This window comes from Blennius ocellaris, assembly GCF_963422515.1.
Source record: "Blennius ocellaris genome assembly, chromosome: 19".
NCBI lineage: Eukaryota > Metazoa > Chordata > Actinopteri > Blenniiformes > Blenniidae > Blennius > Blennius ocellaris.
Genome location: NC_137668.1, coordinates 6,086,195 through 6,106,259, shown reverse-complemented (window position 1 = coordinate 6,106,259; position 20,065 = coordinate 6,086,195). Strand labels below are relative to the sequence as shown.

The 20,065-nt window shown below is 42.9% G+C and overlaps 1 protein-coding gene across 1 annotated transcript in view; it reads right to left on the bottom strand.

Moving 5' to 3' along the window:
• phex (phosphate regulating endopeptidase homolog, X-linked) overlaps positions 1-18,791 on the bottom strand; it is a 22,587-nt gene extending 3,796 nt beyond the window's left edge. The window contains exons 1-12 of the mRNA XM_080515410.1: positions 18,650-18,791; positions 11,318-11,374; positions 11,065-11,226; positions 10,653-10,736; positions 8,909-9,135; positions 7,770-7,838; positions 6,648-6,764; positions 6,415-6,498; positions 4,411-4,553; positions 2,690-2,783; positions 1,433-1,561; positions 331-432 (exon numbers count right to left, since the gene is read on the bottom strand). Coding sequence (XP_080371536.1) covers positions 331-432; positions 1,433-1,561; positions 2,690-2,783; positions 4,411-4,553; positions 6,415-6,498; positions 6,648-6,764; positions 7,770-7,838; positions 8,909-9,135; positions 10,653-10,736; positions 11,065-11,226; positions 11,318-11,374; positions 18,650-18,773 — 1,392 coding nt within the window. The 5' untranslated portion in view covers positions 18,774-18,791. The remainder of the gene's footprint in view (positions 1-330; positions 433-1,432; positions 1,562-2,689; positions 2,784-4,410; positions 4,554-6,414; positions 6,499-6,647; positions 6,765-7,769; positions 7,839-8,908; positions 9,136-10,652; positions 10,737-11,064; positions 11,227-11,317; positions 11,375-18,649) is intronic.
• Between the last annotated feature and the right edge of the window lie 1,274 nt (positions 18,792-20,065).

The window sequence follows — 20,065 nt, the reverse complement described above, 5'->3', positions numbered from 1 at the left end:
AAGAATTGCTCAACTTCATGGGGACCTTCAGACTTACAGGAGGAAACGACGGGTTAACGGGAGCGAAACGGAGGAAAATCCAGCCAAAATCAAAACACCGTTGAAGAACGGTGACAGCTCTCGGCCGTTAAGCGAACATCAGACTTCTGTGTTAGTAAATACTGACGTATCTCCTGCTGCAGCTGTTTGCAGCAGCTGGACGGGTTTTGTTTTGTGTCAAACACATTGGATTTACAGCAGGAAGTTCTTTTTTCTTTTTTTTTAAATCCCGCGACTGCTGCTGGTTACGTATTGGAAGGTTACGTGGAGAACATGGCGCCGGCTGCTTGCCTTGTCCACGGCTCTCCTCTTCGTCGATTGGTCCATCCAGTCGTTCTCTTTCTCCAGCATGTCGATGAACGCCCAGCGGACGCCGTCGATCAGCTCCTCCATCTGAGGTTAAGCACACAAAATGTGAGATGAGAGTCATAAAATTCAAAAATCCATCCATCCGCTGCACCAGCGGCTCTCCGATGATCAAGATTTTATTTTATTTTTTTCTTAAATTGAATAAAACTGGCTTGAAGTTTGAAAATTTCATTCAGATTAATGTCATTTCCCTCTTAATTAGTTCGGTTTTGTGAAAATATAGACATTTTCAATCATGTATACTTAGCACCACCATTAAAAAAATTTAAAAAATCTTTTGAATTTTAAAGGTTTTGAAGGTACTATTTTACCGGTTTGGCCAATTCAAGATGAGATCAGGTTGTATGTGCAGTGTCAACTGGAAAATATTCCGCTTTATGCTCCATTAGCTGCATTTGACTTAAAACCTGATTAAAACATTTTTTAAACCCACTTAATCACAACTACAATACAACTGCCACTTTTGTTTTCAATACATTGATATTCACGTCTCATATTCTGCAGAGCGGCTGCACTCTTTCAGGCCCAATTTATGGAGGTAAACAACTTTGTGTTCCTTTTTTCAATCATGAGAATTCACTTTTTTTCCCCAAAGCGTGTTACCAGACATTATGGCCAACTACCCTTAACGAATTTCAAAACACGACGCAGAATAGATTGTTATTGGCCGGCGGGCCACGACTCGAGAATCACGACTCGACAAACTGATCCGACTCGTTTACGTGACGACGTCTGTTGTGAAAACGGCACTCGGAGTCGCTGAAAGCACAACTTTTTGAAAATGCTCTAACTCTGTGGAAGCAGGAGGGAAAAAAAAAACCCCTGAAACTTTTGTAAAATGCTGCAATTGCACACCCCGACCATAGTGAATAGCTTATACTCTCCATTATTCATGTTTGGAGCAGATTGTTCTCTGCACACACAGCGGAGACCATTTTAGACATTTCAAAACAAGTTCACACACACACACACACACACACACACACACACACACACACACACACGCACACACACACACACGCACCATGTGCTTCTTGTCCTCCTGGAAGTGTGTGTTGACGAAGAGTCGCCCGGTGGCGTAAACAAGCGAGTTCTCCACGTAGTTCACACACTTGTCCCAGCGCGGCGTCAGAGAAGTGGTTCCCGTGGTTACCTGGTGGGGAGGAGGAGGAGGAGGAGGAGGAGGAGGAGGAGGAGAAGCGGAAACTTACTTTTCAGGCTCTCGCCATCAAAAAAAAATCTTTCAGAACCCCGGAAACACGTCGTTTAACTCGACAGCTGCACGTCAAACTTCACGAATTCAATTTTTCATGTACACTTTAAAAATATTCAAATTTTATGGAATATTTCCTGTTGATTTTGGGCTCCGATGTGGTCGATCACGTCGTTACTCACGTCTGTTTTAAAGCAAACGTTTACAATTTAAATATTATCCTGCTGGCTGTAAACACACAACTGTCAATTTTTTTTATTTACTGACTTATTTATGTCAAATTATTGAAATATCACACGTTTCTACAAATATATCATGTATAATGTCAGGTTTCAGTGACAATTAATTGATCTTTCAGCTGCTGTTCGCTCATTAAATTTTCATATACTTTCGAAACAAGTATATTCATTTCTGAATCGAGAGACAATGAACAAACAAAAAAAGAAAAAGCTGACAAGCTCAATCATCTATTCATGGACAAACACTGAAAACACGATGTAATTTGGTAATGCTGTAGAGTCAATGGATCACAGAAGGGTCAATTGTAAAATCTACTGTCAATATGCAATGTAACACCCAAGACGTTTCCATGACAACGTCTCAAGCGAAAGCGCATGGTTTTTGCGTTCCCTTTTGAACTTGAAAACGTTGTCGTGTAAACGGGTCTTTTGGTATTCTTGTCCACGTCAATCTTAAAATCTAAATTTCCTTTGTGGATCTGAAGAAAATGCATTGACGGCACCAGATTAGTGGATAATGTGGATGTTATTACACCGAGTGGTGCGTTTAGAGGCTTAGAGGCTCGGTAAAGAGCGCCCTCTATCGCCCTCCGGCTTCAAAGATCAAATCGGATTGAATGGTGGACTTACAGTAATTAAACCAAAGTTCAATTCAATTAAACCGAGTGTTCGGGGAGAATTAAAGGAAGCATTCAGGATAAAAGTGTCTCATAGAGGAAGGATGAAAATAAACCTTTCCAGACATCATCCAAATATAACTCCCCTCACAGTGGAGATTAATCCTCCATGTGCTCTGAGCAGAAAGCACACAGACGCTTGGATTACCGACCCGAGCGTAGTCGAGGTATCTGTAGAGGAACCTCCGGCTCAGCGCCGTGATTCTGGAGAACACCGTCCTCCACTGGGCGTAGTTGGCCACCGTCCTGGAGGGAGAGTCATTAGAAACCCACGTGGGATCTCATTAGACATCATGAAATACTTATCAAGAACGACGGGAGTCCTCCCGTGTGTGTGTGTGTGTGTGTGTGTGTGTGTGTGTGTGTGTGTGTGTGTGTGTGTGTGTCTCTCTCAGAGGTCAACACTGAAGGGGGTGAAGATGATAATGGAGAAAAAGTTGCAGGTGGGGGAGGAGATTTTTTTTTTTTTAAGTGAGAACTAATCCCATATGATGAATTTCACAATTTCTCATCAAAAATCGCAGGAGAAATTGTGGAAACATAAATGCACGTCATCAATATGTTTTTTTCTTGTCAATGAAAAAAATGGTTTTTCGGCTTGGAGAGTTCCGCCTCCGAGAAGAAGCTGTCGAACTCGCAGGCCACGCCCCCTCGCAGCAGGCCACGCCCCCTCGTAGTTGGCACACTTCCGTGAAGCGGCGTTGTAACTTTTCAACAGCCTACTCCTCGCTTCAAATGTTTTTGAGGAACACATTTCAGTCGTAAAAGAGAAGGTTTGTGTCCGGGCCGCCATGTTGCTCCGGTTTTAACTGCAGGGGCTTTGAGTGATGCGTTCAGGGGCATCACGTACCTCCGCCCTCCGACATGTTAACGAGCTGCGGGGCTCATACAGCAGCGAGGTTACATGATAAATTTGATTAAAATACGACTGATGGCCATTAGCGAGCTGGAACACACACATGCAGCATGTGTTCTTACGGAGAATAAATCAACCGTAAGACTTTATTTCTTGGACTTTAGCCTCAAGAATGACTGAAACAAATGTTTTCTGAATATATTGCTGGCAGCTGGGGAAAAGTCTATCAGGAGGAAAATCCGTCACAGGAAAGACCCACTCTAAATACCTGGATGGACATAACGATGGACATTTACAAGATGGAGAGGACAACAGCGTATGTAAAAATCTGTTTCAAATAAAATCATTAAAAATGAAAAGTGAGGACTTAGATTTTGGAGGGTGATTAATGTTTGTTTAAAGGGTACAGACAGTGTGAATGGCGAGGACAAATTGAAGAGGCAATGGTAACTTTGAAGGGCTATTAGCTTTTCTTCAGGCGACGCCTCATTGAGAGGTTGTGGACGTTCGTTTTTGGACGGGAGAACATTTTTGTGGGGAAATTTCAGAATTTTTGGGAGAATAGCTACGATGCATTAAACAACCGAAGTGGGAAAATCCATGAAGAATCCCCGTTAATAAAAACTATAAAAGCTAAAAATGTAATAACCTTGGTTATTTTTTTATAGCAATTTTTCAAAGATGTTTTTCCTTTATTCAGAAAAATGAGGATGTTTATGCGGGTGAGGGATTTCTTTCTTTTTTTTCATGGTTAGGGTTAAGAGTTAAGGGTTAAGGGTTAAGGGTTAAGGGTTAGGGTTAAGGGTGAAGGGTGAAGGGTGAAGGGTTAAGGGTTAAGGGTTAAGGGTTAAGGGTTAGGGTTAGGGTTAGGGTTTGGGTTAAGGTTAAGGGTTAAGGGTTAAGGGTTAAGGGTTAAGGGTTAGGGTTAGGGTTAGGGTTAGGGTTAGGGTTTGGGTTAAGGTTAAGGGTTAAGGGTTAAGGGTTAAGGGTTAGTTTGGACTGCGGTCGCTCCGTCACCTGGGGTCAGTGGCGTTGAGGAGCTTCATCAGGTCCTTGAAGTACTGCGGCGCACGGACGATGACCAGCTCGCTGGAGGAGACGGAGCGAGACGGGTCGTCTTTAGTCTCCACCACGGCTTTTACGAAACCCAGCCAGTCAAACTAACAACACAAGACATAGCGGGGAAACCACTGAAACATGGGAACATGTGGAAATAATCAACATTTAGATCAGGGGTCTCAAACTGATTTTAGTTGAGGGGCCACATCAACCTGATCTGACCCCTGGAGGCCCAACGAGTCAAACATCACATGTTAAACTGCAGATGTGGACAAATGTCAAAGTCTTTCCTTCTTTTGATTCTTTTGTAACTGTAAGAATTTGCCAGTCTTTTCTGAAATATACATATTAAAGGAAATCAGATATTATATTTGCAAAAAAAAACAAAAACCCAATCAGACAAAAACAATTTGTCATCATCTGGAAATTGTTTCGAGTTTACATGTCTAAAGTATCATTTCACATAAATTGGACTCATTGTTTTATTGTGAAAGGCATTGCGTTATGTGACCTCCACAGACGCATTAATGTTGGGAGTCAAATTCTGACCAAGGGTGGTTTTCAATCTCATTTTTGCCGATTTAGTGTTTTTAGATCAGCCTCTGTCAGTTTTCATATTTATACTTAAAAAATCACATGGCGGCCGGATTAGATCCTCTGGCGGGCCGCTTCTGGCCCCCGGGCCGCTTCTGGCCCCCGGGCCGCATGTTTGACACTCCTGATTTAGAAAGTATCTTTGAAAACATCAAAAAGTCGATAAAAGTATATTAAAAAAATATGTATTTGTGCAAAAATTTGCACAAAAAAAGAATAAATGCAGCAATAAATATACAATTTAAAAAAAAAAATGTTTTTTAGGTTGGTTTGTAGATTGTCGTCAGTTGTATTTTTCACTGTTGCTTCACTCGGTGTAAATTCTTTGGGATTCAAACCATAAGTCTTTCTCTAGAAAACCTCCTGTTTCCTGTTCAGTTGAATCAACATGCACATTTCTAACTATTCTTTTTTCCAAAAATGTCTCTGCACACCTTGACTACAAAGGTATGTGCATGCACGAAGCCTCCGCTGGCTGGTTTGTGTTTCTAAACACATCAAAACACTTTCATATTTACTTTCTCCTCTATTCCGCAATGTCTATTACGATGCCAATAATAGAAATTACTTGAGGATGTCATCACCCATCACAGGGATATCAAACACATATTAGTTCAGAGGCCACAAACAACTCAATTTCTTCTTGTGTGGGCCAGACCGGTAAAAATAGTGCCAGAATAATCTTTACTTTTAAAAATTAAAAGGTCCCATATTAAGCAAAATTGACTTTTTTCGTGATTCTCTAACAGTAAAAATAAGTCCTTATAGCGTATGTACGAGACTCCAGAAGTGAAGCGAGCCAGTCATCTCCCTCACTCCCTCCAGTTTTTAGCTAATACAGGAGAATCAGAGATTTCCCTTCATGACATCATGAGGGGAAATAACCACTCCCTCTGGCAGTGGATAGTCATTTTGACCCTAGCAGATGAGCCCTGCCCTCTAAAGTTACGAATTGGCGGCATTTTTTTTCCATCTCACAAACGCTACTTCATGACAGACACGGAGTGGGCGTGGCCAAACACAGCCCATTAGCATTTAAAGGTACAGACACAGAAACAGCCTGTTCTCAGTAGAGCTCACTGGAGGGACTTTTAGACTGGTTGAAATTCAGAACCAAGGAAATACACTTTAAAGACAATACTGCTGGATCCCTGACAACTGTGTGAAATTGTTCAACAAAACGGTATAATAATATGGGACCTTTAAAGTGTGTCTTTGTCGTGGCGCAGTGTACGTGATGAAAATGTCTATATTTTCACAAAAACCAAACAACCCCCCCCCAAAAAAGAGCTTTTCTTTGTAATTCTTGCCATGTACAGTGGCCCACGGGCCTTAGGGTGTACCTGCATCTTCCCCATGCTTGTTTACCTGTGGAATGACGCGCTGCAGGTGAGCTAACGTGTAGCTGTTGTACATGTTCTCGCTGGTGCGGTTTTCAAAGGGAATCAGGATCTGCAGGGAAAAATGGCGTTAGCATGAGTGAATTCACACCGAAAATGACTTCTCCGTGAATGATTCAGAGGCTCGATGAGCCGCTGGGGGCTTTAAAAAAAATCCCCTCTCATACACGAGGATGAACCAGATTTCTGTGCGGTCTTTACATGAGCCAGTTTGGTCTCGAAGGCCAGAGCCGTTTCCATCTGGGTCAGAGCTGCTTTCTCCGGGGCGCCCAGCATGACGGCCACGTCCACCATCAAACTGAGCAGGGCTGCACGGTACTGGAGGGGGGCGACGACAAAAAGGCAAATGTCCTTTATTCCTGCACGGCCGTGGGCTCTCGCGCGTCACCAGGAATCAATCACATCCGAACCCGCTGACCCGCTCCTCATAATAATATCACTCTCCTTTTTAGCGCTTGAAATCAACGTCGTGGCCGAGTTTTACTTAGATGGTCTCGCATAAGATGAACCAAAACACAGTCGAATAGATCGACCTTAGAAACGCAGCTGTCAACCTCAAAATGATCCTCAAAAAGAAAATGAACAGGTAGTTAGACCAAGATACACTCAAATACATAGATGACGCTTAACATTAAGTAACATGTTGATGAGAAACACATCTGACTGGGAAGATCAATAAATAGAAATATGTTGATGCACGACTATACACACACACACACACACACACACACACACACACACACACACACACACACACACACACACACACACACACACACACACACACACACACACACACACACACACACATATAAGCTTTACTCCAACCTGTTGTTATTATTATTATTATTATTATTATTACCAAAAACAAAGGTGGTATATATATATATATATACACACACATATACATACACACACATACATATACACATATACACACATATAGACACACACTCACATATATATACATACATATATATACATATGTATGTATGTATGTATGTATGTATAGAGTAAAGCTTATTCAACCCATCCTATTGAGCCAGATGGTCAAAACGTAGGGGTAAAGAAAGTAACTAAAATCTAGCTATAGTTAAAATGATCTGTACGCTCTCATAATAAAAAATAAAAAAAATCTGATAATAAAGACTGACAGTGTCAGAGAGAAAATTACGGCTGACTGTGTATTTGATGTAATCGTTACACTAAAGTGTGTGCGAGTGAAGAGAAGCTCCGCCTTCTGATTCTCCTGAGGCTGAACGTTTCCCCTCCAGGAGGCTGCAGCGGGTGAAGAAGACGGGGGGAGATCAGAAAGCCACTCACCGCCTTGGCGGAGGAAGTGTTGGTGACGTAGTCCTCCCTGGAGGGCAGAGACAAGGACGCCTGGTCCAGCTGCACGGAGACATGAAGGCAGAGAGAGTGATGCTGAAGTGCGGCTGCCGCAGGGTGAAAGCTGGAGAACAGTGACGGGATCCGACCGCGAGAAACCAGGAGGTAAAATATCCTCTTGTTTCTAACTCCTGTCCGAAGACGTTGTGAAAATTACAGCGGCAAAATTCAGACATACATTTAGTTGACCGAGTGTGTGTTTATACTCCAGAAATTTGATTAAAAATCATAAATATAACCAACAAATGGAGATAAATGTAGAAATTAAAATGACCAGATTTTGAGTTTTAACTGGGTTTTTTTTTTTTATGTATAATTCAAATTTTTCTGAACATTTTCTGTAAATCTACACAATTGTTTTTGTATTATGTCTATAAGAGTTTTAGAATGAAATCTCCTTTAATGCAATATGGAAGTTGAAAAGCAATGCAAAAAGTAAATGATTAGATTAATAGATAATAGTAATAATAGTAATAATAATAATAATAATAATAATAATATTTCACAGACCAATACTTTATGGACTTTAAGTTCATTTAACAAAGAAACTGATTTAAATTACATGTAAATTGTATCAAAACTTCAACAAATAAACACATTTTAGACCCAAACCAAACCCCAAAAAATGAATATTGAGAATTTCTGTATAGAAAATGTAGTGAACAATGTTCTTTTTTTACTCTTTGGACTGAAAATGCAACATTAATATAAAGTGTTTTATAGCTGCATCAGATCTCAACAGTAAAAAAAAATCAGTTTTTACGATCGCTATTTACTTCGAACATCGTATTTGTCTTTCAGGTTTTTGTGTGCTTTCTAAGTAGTTTTTGAGATTCTTAGGCCCCATTTATGATGATGTTCTAAATGAAAACGCAACATTTTTGTGTTTTCCCAAAAGTTTCATGTGGCACCGTTTTCAAATCATTCCGTTTCCATGGAAATGGAAGAAAAGCTGAAAACTGTTGGATGTTTTTGAACTGAAACCACACATGGAAGCATTTTCACTTGTCGTGGAAACGGGACCAAGATCTTACAAAAGTGACTTTGTGACTGAGATCCTGTAAAAGTCTGACCTTGATGACGTAGTGGGAGGAGTTTTTGTCATTGGGGGAGACGTACAGGCGGATCAGGACACTTTTACTGTGCTGTCTCCTCATCTCGGCGAGGGTCTTCAGGAGGCTCCACTGACTCTGGGACCAGCGGTAGTCTCCGCCCAGCCCGTCCCCGACCACCGGCCATCGAAACTCGGGCTGTCGGAGCGTCTTCAGCATCGGCTTGGAGTCCACGTCCTCCAGCACGGCTTCGCAAACACACAAGAACAAGTTCGCCTCATTGATTTGGACAACTTTGTGACTTTCCTTCGCCCCTTCGTCCAATCAATACTGGAACCTCTATTACACTCTGATGCGCATTCTGGCGGCTCCCAGCGACTTTGCAGGGCGTCTTGACTTGATACATTCCTGTGTAGCCCTGAGTAACGGTGTAGTCCTGAGTAACGGTGGAGCCCTGAGTAACGGTGTAGTCCTGAGTAACGGTGGAGCCCTGAGTAACGGTGGAGCCCTGAGTAACGGTGGAGCCCTGAGTAACGGTGGAGCCCTGAGTGACAGTGTAGCCCTGAGTAACAGTGTAGTCCTAAGTAACGGTGTAGACCTGAGTAACAATGTAGCCCTGAGTAACGGTGGAGCCCTGAGTAACAGTGTAGTCCTGAGTAACAGTGTAGTCCTGAGTAACAGTGTAGCCCTGAGTAACAGTGTAGCCCTGAGTAACAGTGTAGCCCTGAGTAACGGTGGAGCCCTGAGTAACGGTGGAGCCCTGAGTGACGGTGGGGCCCTGAGTGACGGTGTAGACCTGAATAACGGTGTAGTCCTGAGTAACGGTGTAGACCTGAGTAACAATGTAGCCCTGAGTAACGGTGGAGCCCTGAGTAACGGTGTAGCCCTGAGTAACGGTGTAGCCCTGAGTAACGGTGTAGTCCTGAGTAACGGTGTAGACCTGAATAACTGTGTAGTCCTGAGTAACGGTGTAGTCCTGAGTAACGGTGTAGACCTGAATAACAGTGTAGTCCTAAGTAACGGTGTAGACCTGAGTAACGGTGTAGTCCTGAGTGACGGTGGGGCCCTGAGTGACGGTGTAGACCTGAATAACGGTGTAGTCCTGAGTAACGGTGTAGACCTGAGTAACAATGTAGTCCTGAGTAACAGTGTAGTCCTGAGTAACGGTGTAGCCCTGAGTAACGGTGTAGCCCTGAGTAACGGTGTAGTCCTGAGTAACGGTGTAGACCTGAATAACGGTGTAGTCCTGAGTAACGGTGTAGTCCTGAGTAACGGTGTAGACCTGAATAACAGTATAGTCCTGAGTAACAGTATAGTCCTGAGTAACGGTGGAGCCCTGAGAAACAGTGTAGACTTGAGTAATGGTGTAGACCTGAATAACAGTGTAGTCCTGAGTAACAGTGTAGTCCTGAGTAACGGTGTAGTCCTGAGTAATGGTGTAGCCCTGAGTAACAGTGTAGTCCTGAGTAATGGTGTAGCCAAGTAATGGTGTAGTCCTGAGTAACGGCGTGGCCGAGTAACAGTGTAGCGGTGTAGCTGAGTAACGGTGTAGTCCTGAGTAACGGCGTCGTCCTGAGTAACGGCGTAGCCGAGTAACAGTGTAGTCCTGAGTAACGGTGTAGTCCTGAGTAACAGTGTAGTCCTGAGTAACGGTGTAGTCCTGAGTAACGGTGTAGTCCTGAGTAACAGTGTAACTCTGAGTGACAGTGTAGCCCTAGGTAACTGTAACTCTGAGTAACAGTGTAACCCTGAACGTGTGCCTTACATTCGTTCAGACAGGAGCGGTACAGCGTCTTGGCTTTGGCCACTGCCTGCAGTTCGTCAGGTTCAGACGGAGCCTCCAGCAACTCTGACGAGAGACAAGAAAACAATAAGGATCCCTAATATACTGAATGTATCCCAACAAATCCCCCAGATTATTACTTATTGATTGTGAGCATATTACTTGCAGCAGATGTGGGGAAATGACCTCAAGCAACAAAAGAGAAAAAACACTAAACAGTTGTACTGCGAGAAAAGTAAGTGGATTCTGGTGAGTTCTAAGAGAAAAGCAGAGCATATAAGCACCGTGAACCAAAATGAGTCTGCTACTGCTCCACATGCTGACTGTTATTTCAAGAGATCTTTCCAGAATACGGAAGGACGTAAAACTGCTGCCGAGTGAAGATCAATCGCACCTTTGAGTTTGACGTCGACGTGCTGCCGCAGCCAGGGGTAGATACCGTACGAGGACGAATCTTCAGGAATGGGGTTGTCCTTGAGCCAACCGCCGCAAGAGAATGTATAGAAGTCTTGACAGGGGTTGACAGTGCGATCCATTTTACTCAGAATGGAACCCGCTGTAGAGACAGAGGGAGAACACCAATCAGGAACGTCAGTCAGTCTGTCACAACAAGAACACACCAGATCTGACTGACCGAATCCCTTTACCTGCTTCGATGCATTCTGGGGTCAGACAGAACTCCTCCTGACTGGACCTTTGAGACACTGAGGAGGAGGAGGAGGAGGAGGAGAGTCACTGATGAAGCTTGAGTACTGTAATTAAACCTCAGACGTTTCCATCAAGGCAGAAACCGTCCATTCTCCAACAGACAGGAAGATTATAGACATTCAAAATCAACGGTACCTTGGGAAGGTTGGAGAAGATGGTCATCCATCGACATGATGACGTTTCTCTCATTATGACGGTACCGAGTGACTACATGATCCAAATGTGTCTTCCACCACTAATTAGGCGATAATTATTCAAAATGATAGTAGTCATCAGAGGAAATGGGAGGAAGCCACGTTTCTAGAACACCGTCTTTATCAAAATGGGTCGAAAACAGAGCCAAGTGCAGCTAGAAAACACTCCGACGTAGTGATGTGTGAGGAAAGTCTGTGGTGGCGCCGGACTGGTAAAATGGTGCCACAATGCCCCTTAAAGTGTTATACATTTGGAAAAGAAAACAAACAAAAAGAACCTTTCACCATCTGCTTGGTGGTTTGGCCGGATTGGAGCGTCTCGTGGGCTCGTTTTGACCCGCATGTTTGACACCCCTGATCCCAGTATTGAGAATACATCCAACGCAATCTTTACCTTCGCCAAGTAACGTTGGGGAGCAGACTGTGTATTTGGCTGAGTGTATTTATTCATTGGCTTGTATGTATTTTAACAACTTTTCGCACAAACTGCATGAAATCTTCAAAGAGGATGTATCATCATCCAAGGACCAATCGATTTGGCATCTGTTGCCATGCAAAAATCACTCCCCCAAATGACACGACATTTTCAGTGATGATTTGCTTTTATGCAAGGATGGTTCAAAGGAAAGGTCAAAAACATATTTTCGTCACACTGCAGTCAGTTTTAATCTGATTGATGTCAAAACAAGGCCAACATGTTTTAATTTCCCTATCCTCCGATTTGCCACATGATGCAGTGAGGTCATTACCCTGGTTAGCAGTTGGTGGTCTAAGGGGGGGGGTCACATGGAAATTGTAAAATGTGTGTACTTCTGTATCAAACAGTGAAAACATGAAGCACTTCAAACAATGATGATGAATGATGGAAGGAGTGGTGTGGTGGTTCATATAACCTTGTAATCCACTGGTTTCCACGGTGATAAATGTGGCGTTGGCGAGGGTATGCGCTCTACCGAGTGCCTCTTCTAGTTAAACATGAATACATATTTGTTTTTTATTTCAGATTTTTAGTTAACTTGAGTTTTTTGTTGTTTTTTTTACTATACCTTACGCACCTTCTCATTTCTTCATTTAATGAGAAATGTGCTGCTTTTTGATATTTTTATTTTCAACTTTGAGTCATTCAAGTTCAATAATCACTGTCAGTATGCCTTTACGATTTCTTTTTAAATCTTTCTATTGTAGCAGCGTTTTTATCCTCACATTAGATTAATTATCAGCGTTTATAATGCTAATTAGTTCTCAAACACAGTGGGATGAGTTGATCTGACCTGCACAGTGGGTAAAGGGACTTTACCCACAGATTGGATCAAAAGTCATTTTGTAATAAAGGTCTTTAAATTCCTCTTACCTGACATTGGTTGAAAGATATCCAATATTTTAAAAGGAGAACTTGTCAACAAATGTGTTTTTATTCCTGAGAAATCTTGGCATGTGACGGCTTGAGATTTGAACTTTGAAGCGATCTATGCAAGCTTTAATCTTAAATTTTTATTTCATCTACAACTATCCACATTTAGATTTATGACATAATAATTTTAATAACACCACTTTTATTGATTTCCTATCATTTGTAAACATCCACCCCCCCCTGCTTCTTTCACGTTGGATTATATTTACTCATTTACTTTAACACCACACAGTTAAAACATGTCACCAAGTCTCTTACCAGGACTGGATATTCAAATTATTTTAAAATGAGGCAGATAAACACATAGGAAACACAGATTCCTGAGAGCTCAGATCAACAAGGTGAGCAAGACGAACATGTGTGCAAGAGTGCAATGAGAATCATTCAGAAAACTGAGCAGAAGCTTTGTAAAAATATCAACACATTCTGCATATTCCTGTCGTTAACCTGCAATGACATCATTTTTAATAATGATGTCATTAAGAGTCAGAATAAGCATTGTTAACTCGACCTCCATACTGACCACAAGCTTGAGATGAGAAAAACCCAGAAAGTGTTGTTCTGTGACGTTGTTTTTGTGACAAGCGTAGCGTCCATGAGGCCACAGTGATCTGCCTGAACACAAAATTCCTCATTGTGAACGTTTTGAGCAGAGCGTTACGGAGCTGCTCCGCGGTGTGTGACCCCCGGAGGTCGCCCGGCCACGTTGTGGAACCAGAGCTGCGGGAGTCGCTCAACGTTTCGTCCACTTCCTGTACGCATGTACGCAGCTCCGAAACCAGCATGAGCCACTAAGGTCTGGAACAAACTCAGCAACCCCCCCCCCCCCTTCAGCACTTATCCACGACTGCTCCGCCACACACAGGAGTTTAGACGCTCACTCGCAGATGTCTGAGGGCCCCCAGCGTCGCCGCCAATATCAACTACAAGTCCCGGGACTGAGGCACCAGAATAAGCCGCTGACGCAAACGCGTCTGTGAAGAGTCACGCTCCCTAAATCCCGTCGTGAAAACAAACAAAAAAAAACGAAATTAAAACGACCGCTTGACATTCCTGTGTTTGGTCACTCGCATGGCTGAAGGCTGAAGGAAGGTTTTGATTAGAGAGGGTGTGTGGGACTGAAGACAGAACCACGTAATGTTCTTTACATTTCAGTGCCACCGCAAGAATTCCGACTTCCCTCAATAACAAGGAGAAAAAAAACAAAACACAAGAAAAAAAAAGCGTACCCCACCCCAGACAAACACATGAGCCCCTCCCAGTGAAGACCACCACATTAACCACTGAACTACTGCAGCTGCCTGCAGACTCTTGAGCCGCGTCTTTGACTCGGCACAAGCTTCTTGACGCCGCCAGCCGTTTAGATTCAGACACCGAGGTTCAGGTCACAAGCTCCCCGCTCTCACGCCCCCCCCCCCACTGAGCAAACAACGCCCGGAGACGTCGAAGACCAGGCCGTAGTCTGGAAATTCTATTTGACAGCCAGAACTAGTTGAAAACAGACGTTTTGACAAGAGGGGATCACATGTGAAGTGTAATGCAGACTCCACAACGCCTGAATTATGACCATTTCTTTGCTTTGGTGGCAAGGAATTGAACTTTTCAAGTCTCTACGGATGTCTTATCATCTGGCGCACTGGTTAGTGGCCTCACAAGCAGAAGTTTGTGATTGTAATTGGTGACGCGAAATTGCCCCTATGTGTGTCCTGTGACAGATGACCTGTCCTCATTCTTTCCTTTTAAACCTATTTTCAGTGACATTTTCCATATGACGTCCAGACAACGTCCAAGAAAGACGTCTAAAAAAAACTTGCATTGTGGGGCCTGTGAGGACGTCTTCTGGATGTCTAGAGATGACGTCTTTCAGACTGCTTCTTGCTCAGTGGCTCTCGTCCACCAACCAAATCCAAGAGCTGAAGAGAAACTAAATCCCCGCGTACATCCAAAGGAAAGCCCGTCGCTTTGCGTTCCCACAGAAGCATTTTGAAAACGATGTGCGTTTTCACAGAAACAGCAGAAACGCTGAGAAAGATGTAGCTAGCATGCTAGGCTAACAGTTGGTTTTCGTCATGAAACCTTTTACTATGGCCGTGGTGCTCATGAGCAGCGGCAGGGTTTCAGGAAAGTTGTTGTGTTAACGGGGACATTTTGTGCAACATTCACTTTCTAATGGTTTTCCTACAATAATAATCGTCCTCATACCTGGAAATGACACACCGGAAGTGAAGAAAGTCTGCCGTCTCTCTCTCTCTCACTTGTTAAATTTTTTCTAAAGCGCGTGCGTCAACGAGCGACTCAGATGCACGTGTTATTAATTGCATCAACAAGCAGAGGACTGGATTTTAACCACCTTCTTCTGAGCCTGTGAGGACCCAGTGGATTAATCCGATTTTTAATGGGAATCTACAAGACTTCCCAAAGTTGTATACGTCGCTCCCAGCACTTCATGGACAGGTTTTTTCCTTAACATCGGCCAGAACGACTCTGAATTCATTGCAAAACTTCTAATAAAGGATGGATCTGTATCAACTATTTGTTGCTCTACTGCAAATGTGGGAACTATAACTAAAATATTCAGATTTATATGACTTTATAATACTTTTCGGAGCACCAGACCCTTTTGGGTCACATTCTGGTTCTTATTGGTTGAACAGTGTTTCTCCATAATGTAGCGACAGATAGAATGTAAACAATGGCACATGGCATGAGGAGAGGAAGTACTTCCTCTTCTTCCCAAGATGGGCATGTGGGCGGAGCCAGTCCAGCTCCTGAAACCAGAAGGTTCTCAATGAGGCTCAATGATCAAATATACAAGTGGCTGGAAATCAAGGACAAGCTGGATTTGGGGCAAAAAACATTGAATACAATGTTTTTGGAAAAAATAAGAACCATGTGAAAGTGTTGAAAAGTTGTGTGATATAACTCCTTTAAATGGGGCCTAAAGCAAAATAAATAATCTCCTAAATAACTCTTCCTGACAGTAGCAGTGTGCAATACTGCAAGATTTGATATCGACCCGATACCAAGTAAATTCAGTGCCATTATCGTCAATACCGATACTTTTTAATATTCAAAGTTGATCATCAATTTGCTAAATCTAGTTGAATTTTCATGTCCTTTAAGTGTTTTTATGATTTTTTTTCCTTTGGTTTATGAATCAGTTGAAAGCTAGAGCACAATCTGTGAAAAAGTCAACAGATTATAGGAAAACAGAAAATACTTTATTATAAATTTAAAAAAAACAACAAAACCAACAATTTTCTCCTATAAATTATAATGTATGGATTTTTTATGAAATAAAATGTCAGCAAAACTATCACTCCAGAACGTTTTTGTTTAACAAAATATATTATTATATCACAGGACCGTGGACGGACATTAGCATTGCTCTAAACCCGGCATATTTACAGTAACCTCATGAAGAGATGGCCTGTTCATTAAAATGCACCGTCCCGTCCAAATAAAGTAATACATGAAATGAAACGTAGGGCGTTCAGGATGGAGCAGCAGGCAAATATAGAGGAGAAGAACTGAAACTAAGTATCGATCTCATTGCACTGGTATCATTCGATATCGATACCAACATCGGTACAGATATTATGCACATCTGGATCGATCCGTCTACTTCCTGACAGCGTCTCGTAAGTCCTCTGCATAAAGAGCTTTACATTCACTGAGGCAACCCAAGGCGGCGTTCCAGTGGAACAACACTTGAAGAACCAGCTTTCAATCTGAAGATATTTGAAAGTGATAAATCTGGACTGCAGACCGGAAACAAAAGAGTCGAGGAGCGGTCAAGAGCTGATCGAATCTTCACAAGCACATCAAGCGCAACACGGATCGCAATTTATGAAGACCTCACGTCTCGGCTACAAGAGTCGACACAATCTCCAATGTCCACTTTTGACAATTCACTGAATCAACTTCATGATACTGTAAAACAATCACAATCTGGTTACGGATCACAGAACGACGGAGAAAGACAAAGTTGTAAATGTTGACATCGTACTGCTCGTTGCATGCATTCGGAGACGCTTGTATTACAAAGACGCAGCGCCAAATGGTGTCGGCAACATAACAACGGTATTGTTTTCAGCCTTTCTGATGTTTCTGTGTGTAAGGAGATAGTTTTCTGAAACAAAAACATGAAAAGGAGGGCATTTTTTATCATATAAATGAGGTTTTAATATAAAGACCTACCAGATTTCATTTAAAGTCTCGTAAAGAGTTTCTTTCTTTTTTTGTTTAATGGTCTGTCGGTGTAAAAAGCTGTTTGTGGAGCCGGGTTGAGCTGGTGGTGCAATTTGGGTGGAATCTTTGTGTTGAGTGTCACGTCCCTCCTACACTTTAACACTTTTGATTCAACCACCAGAAGCGATCCGCTCACGTTTCCATGCTGTCCTCTGTTGCTCCATTCCTGAAACAACTTCAATGTTTGGTCGTCCAAATTGGACCAAATTGTAAAAAAAAAAAGTCCATCTGTCCCGTCCTGATGTATCCAACGCAGACTCATTGGGTTCTTTGACTGATCCCATCAATCATATGTGTGAAGGCAGGATACAGTCAGCCACAGACCGGGAGGGACTATAGGAAGGGGACACTGATAAAAAGCCAGGCGTGCAGAGAGACAACATGCAAACTCTGGACACAAACACCCCAAAGGAGACTTGAATAAGACTTGATCACCTGGCTGAGAGGAAGACGGACTAAAACACCAGAGAGGTAAAGATGTCAACGTTTCCTCTGCTCAGTGTGGAAGATAAAACCTCTCCAATCCTGGAAATGTCTCACAAACACATTCCTTGGAAACAATGTAAGTTCTGCTTTTTAAAAAAGAAAGAGGAAGTTGTTTTCATCACTCACACCAGTTTTTTCTGGGGGTTTTTTTCACGCTTCGTCAGATACATTTTTCCATCATATTTTCATCAACGAGACAAAACATTTCCTTCACTGATGTGCTACTTTCCATTTGAAGAGGTGAATCCCCGACGTTGACATATTGAAAGGAAATCCAAGAGAATGAAAGGAAATGGCTAAAAAAGCAGCTGCATTGTTCAATTAAAAGCTTCAACGTAAGGAAACGAGCGTCAGGAAACCTCTAAGAAAACAAACACAAAACAAATTCTAAGTCATTCACAACAACTTATTTATTTTACTGCTGTTCTACACTATTTCATGAATTATACATGTGTATTTTCAACTAGTATTTATTAATTTTTTTGGCAGATTACTCGTTCATCCCACCCACAACTTTCTGAAAGAGTCAGCATTAATTAAAGAGCACTCTCACTTCTGAGCAAACAAACACGGCCCACCCATCGGCCAGTTAATTACAGTTTCTCCAGTGGAAGCGGAGGTTTGTTTCTCTCAAGAGTCCGGTGAGGCTGCGAGCGTTGCACCGCAGGGAGGACGAGGCTGTCCGCCTCGTGTGCACGTGGGCGACTCTGAAACCTAACATGACCTAAAAATAATGTGACACAAGTTCCCGGCGAGCTCCCCTCAAAGACCTTTGCTCCGCAGCCGGCCAGCTCCGGGGGTATTTACAGTCCGAGCGTTCTATAATCTGAGGACAGCGTGCCATACATTGAATTCCTTACAAATTATAATGCAGCATGAAGAGGGGGGAAAAAAAGTGTGTGTATGTGTGTGTGTGGTGGTGAACTTACCCAGTATGAGCGCGAGCAGCAGAGCGGCGCAGACACACACACACATGGCCAGAGCTATCTTGTAGAGACGACTGCCTCCCCTCTCGGGTTTAACTCCGCCGTTACCTAAATGCTCCAGCTCCATGGTTGACTGTATGGCACTCTGATAAGGGCGAAACAAAAACAAACAACAATCCCTCCCACTGGAGATAAAGAAAATATGAAGATAACAAAAAAAAATGTTGAAGAAAACAGATGGGGGAAAAAAAAGATCAATAAATAAAAAAAGTAATTTTCATGCACTTTCTCTCCTCATTTGGTGGATTTGAATGGACTTTCCCAGTCTGTGTGGCTCTTCCTGCTGGTGCTCGTCCATCTGCAGCGCCTCTTAACTTCAGCCTGGCTCTTCAGGCTGTTCCTCCCTCCATCCATTCTCACTCCACCTCCCCCACCCTGAACACTCCTCCCTCACTAACTGCAGGGAAAAAAAAAAAAAACAAGCACTGATTTTCTCCCCTGCGAGTGGAGCAGAGGTCATTTATTAAAAAAAATTATCGGCTTGAAAGCAGGAGGTGGGTTTAACTGGCCCGCCGTGCATTAGGAGGCGGGGGGGGGGGGGGGGGGGGGGTTTAATCTCCCGTGCGGGACGGCGAAGCGTCTATCAGACCAGACAGTCAGTGAACCAGAACAAAAATCAGACTCGCAGGAACAACTGATTACGATAGATTAATCTGGAGGCCGCCGCCCGGAACGACACCACAGTGTTCCTACTGCGCTCCCAAGAGCCAGAGGTGCCGATGACCCGTCGCACCACAGCCCCTCCTGATTGGCCTCCATCCTCCCCGTTCTGCACGTGCTCATTAGGGTTTGGGGCGTCAGCCTCGACGTCCTTATATAGTGGCGACTTCCACTGCCACTGAAAACACCCATTCATCAAGCGGTAAGCGCGGACCGCGCTGCTATTGTTCAGTGTCGCGACTCACCGTCACCCCCGCGCTTTGTTTAGGTGGCGTTGTTTAAAACGCTCGTCCGACTCAAATAGCCAACTGTGACGGTGTGCTTCAGTACACATGGTACTTACCACTCATACATACAGTTGTGTTCGGAATAATAGCAGTGTGTTAAAAAAGGTGAGAAAACCCTCAGAATTCTTCAAATACATTTTATTTTTATAAACACAAATGCATTGGGGGCACTGCACGTTCTTTTTTACAGCAAGGAAATTTGAAAAAAGTTATTGAATTTGATCATATTTCACAGAAAGTCAAGAAATATAATGTTCAAAAAAATTGCATCTTTCTTTACAAACTCAAAAAATGGACTGTATAAACCAAGAGATGCTTGAAGATTCAACTTTCTTGAGAAGAATAAACTAATATTTAGTTGCATAACCACGGTTTCTGATAACTGCTTCACATGTGTGGTACATGGAGTCGA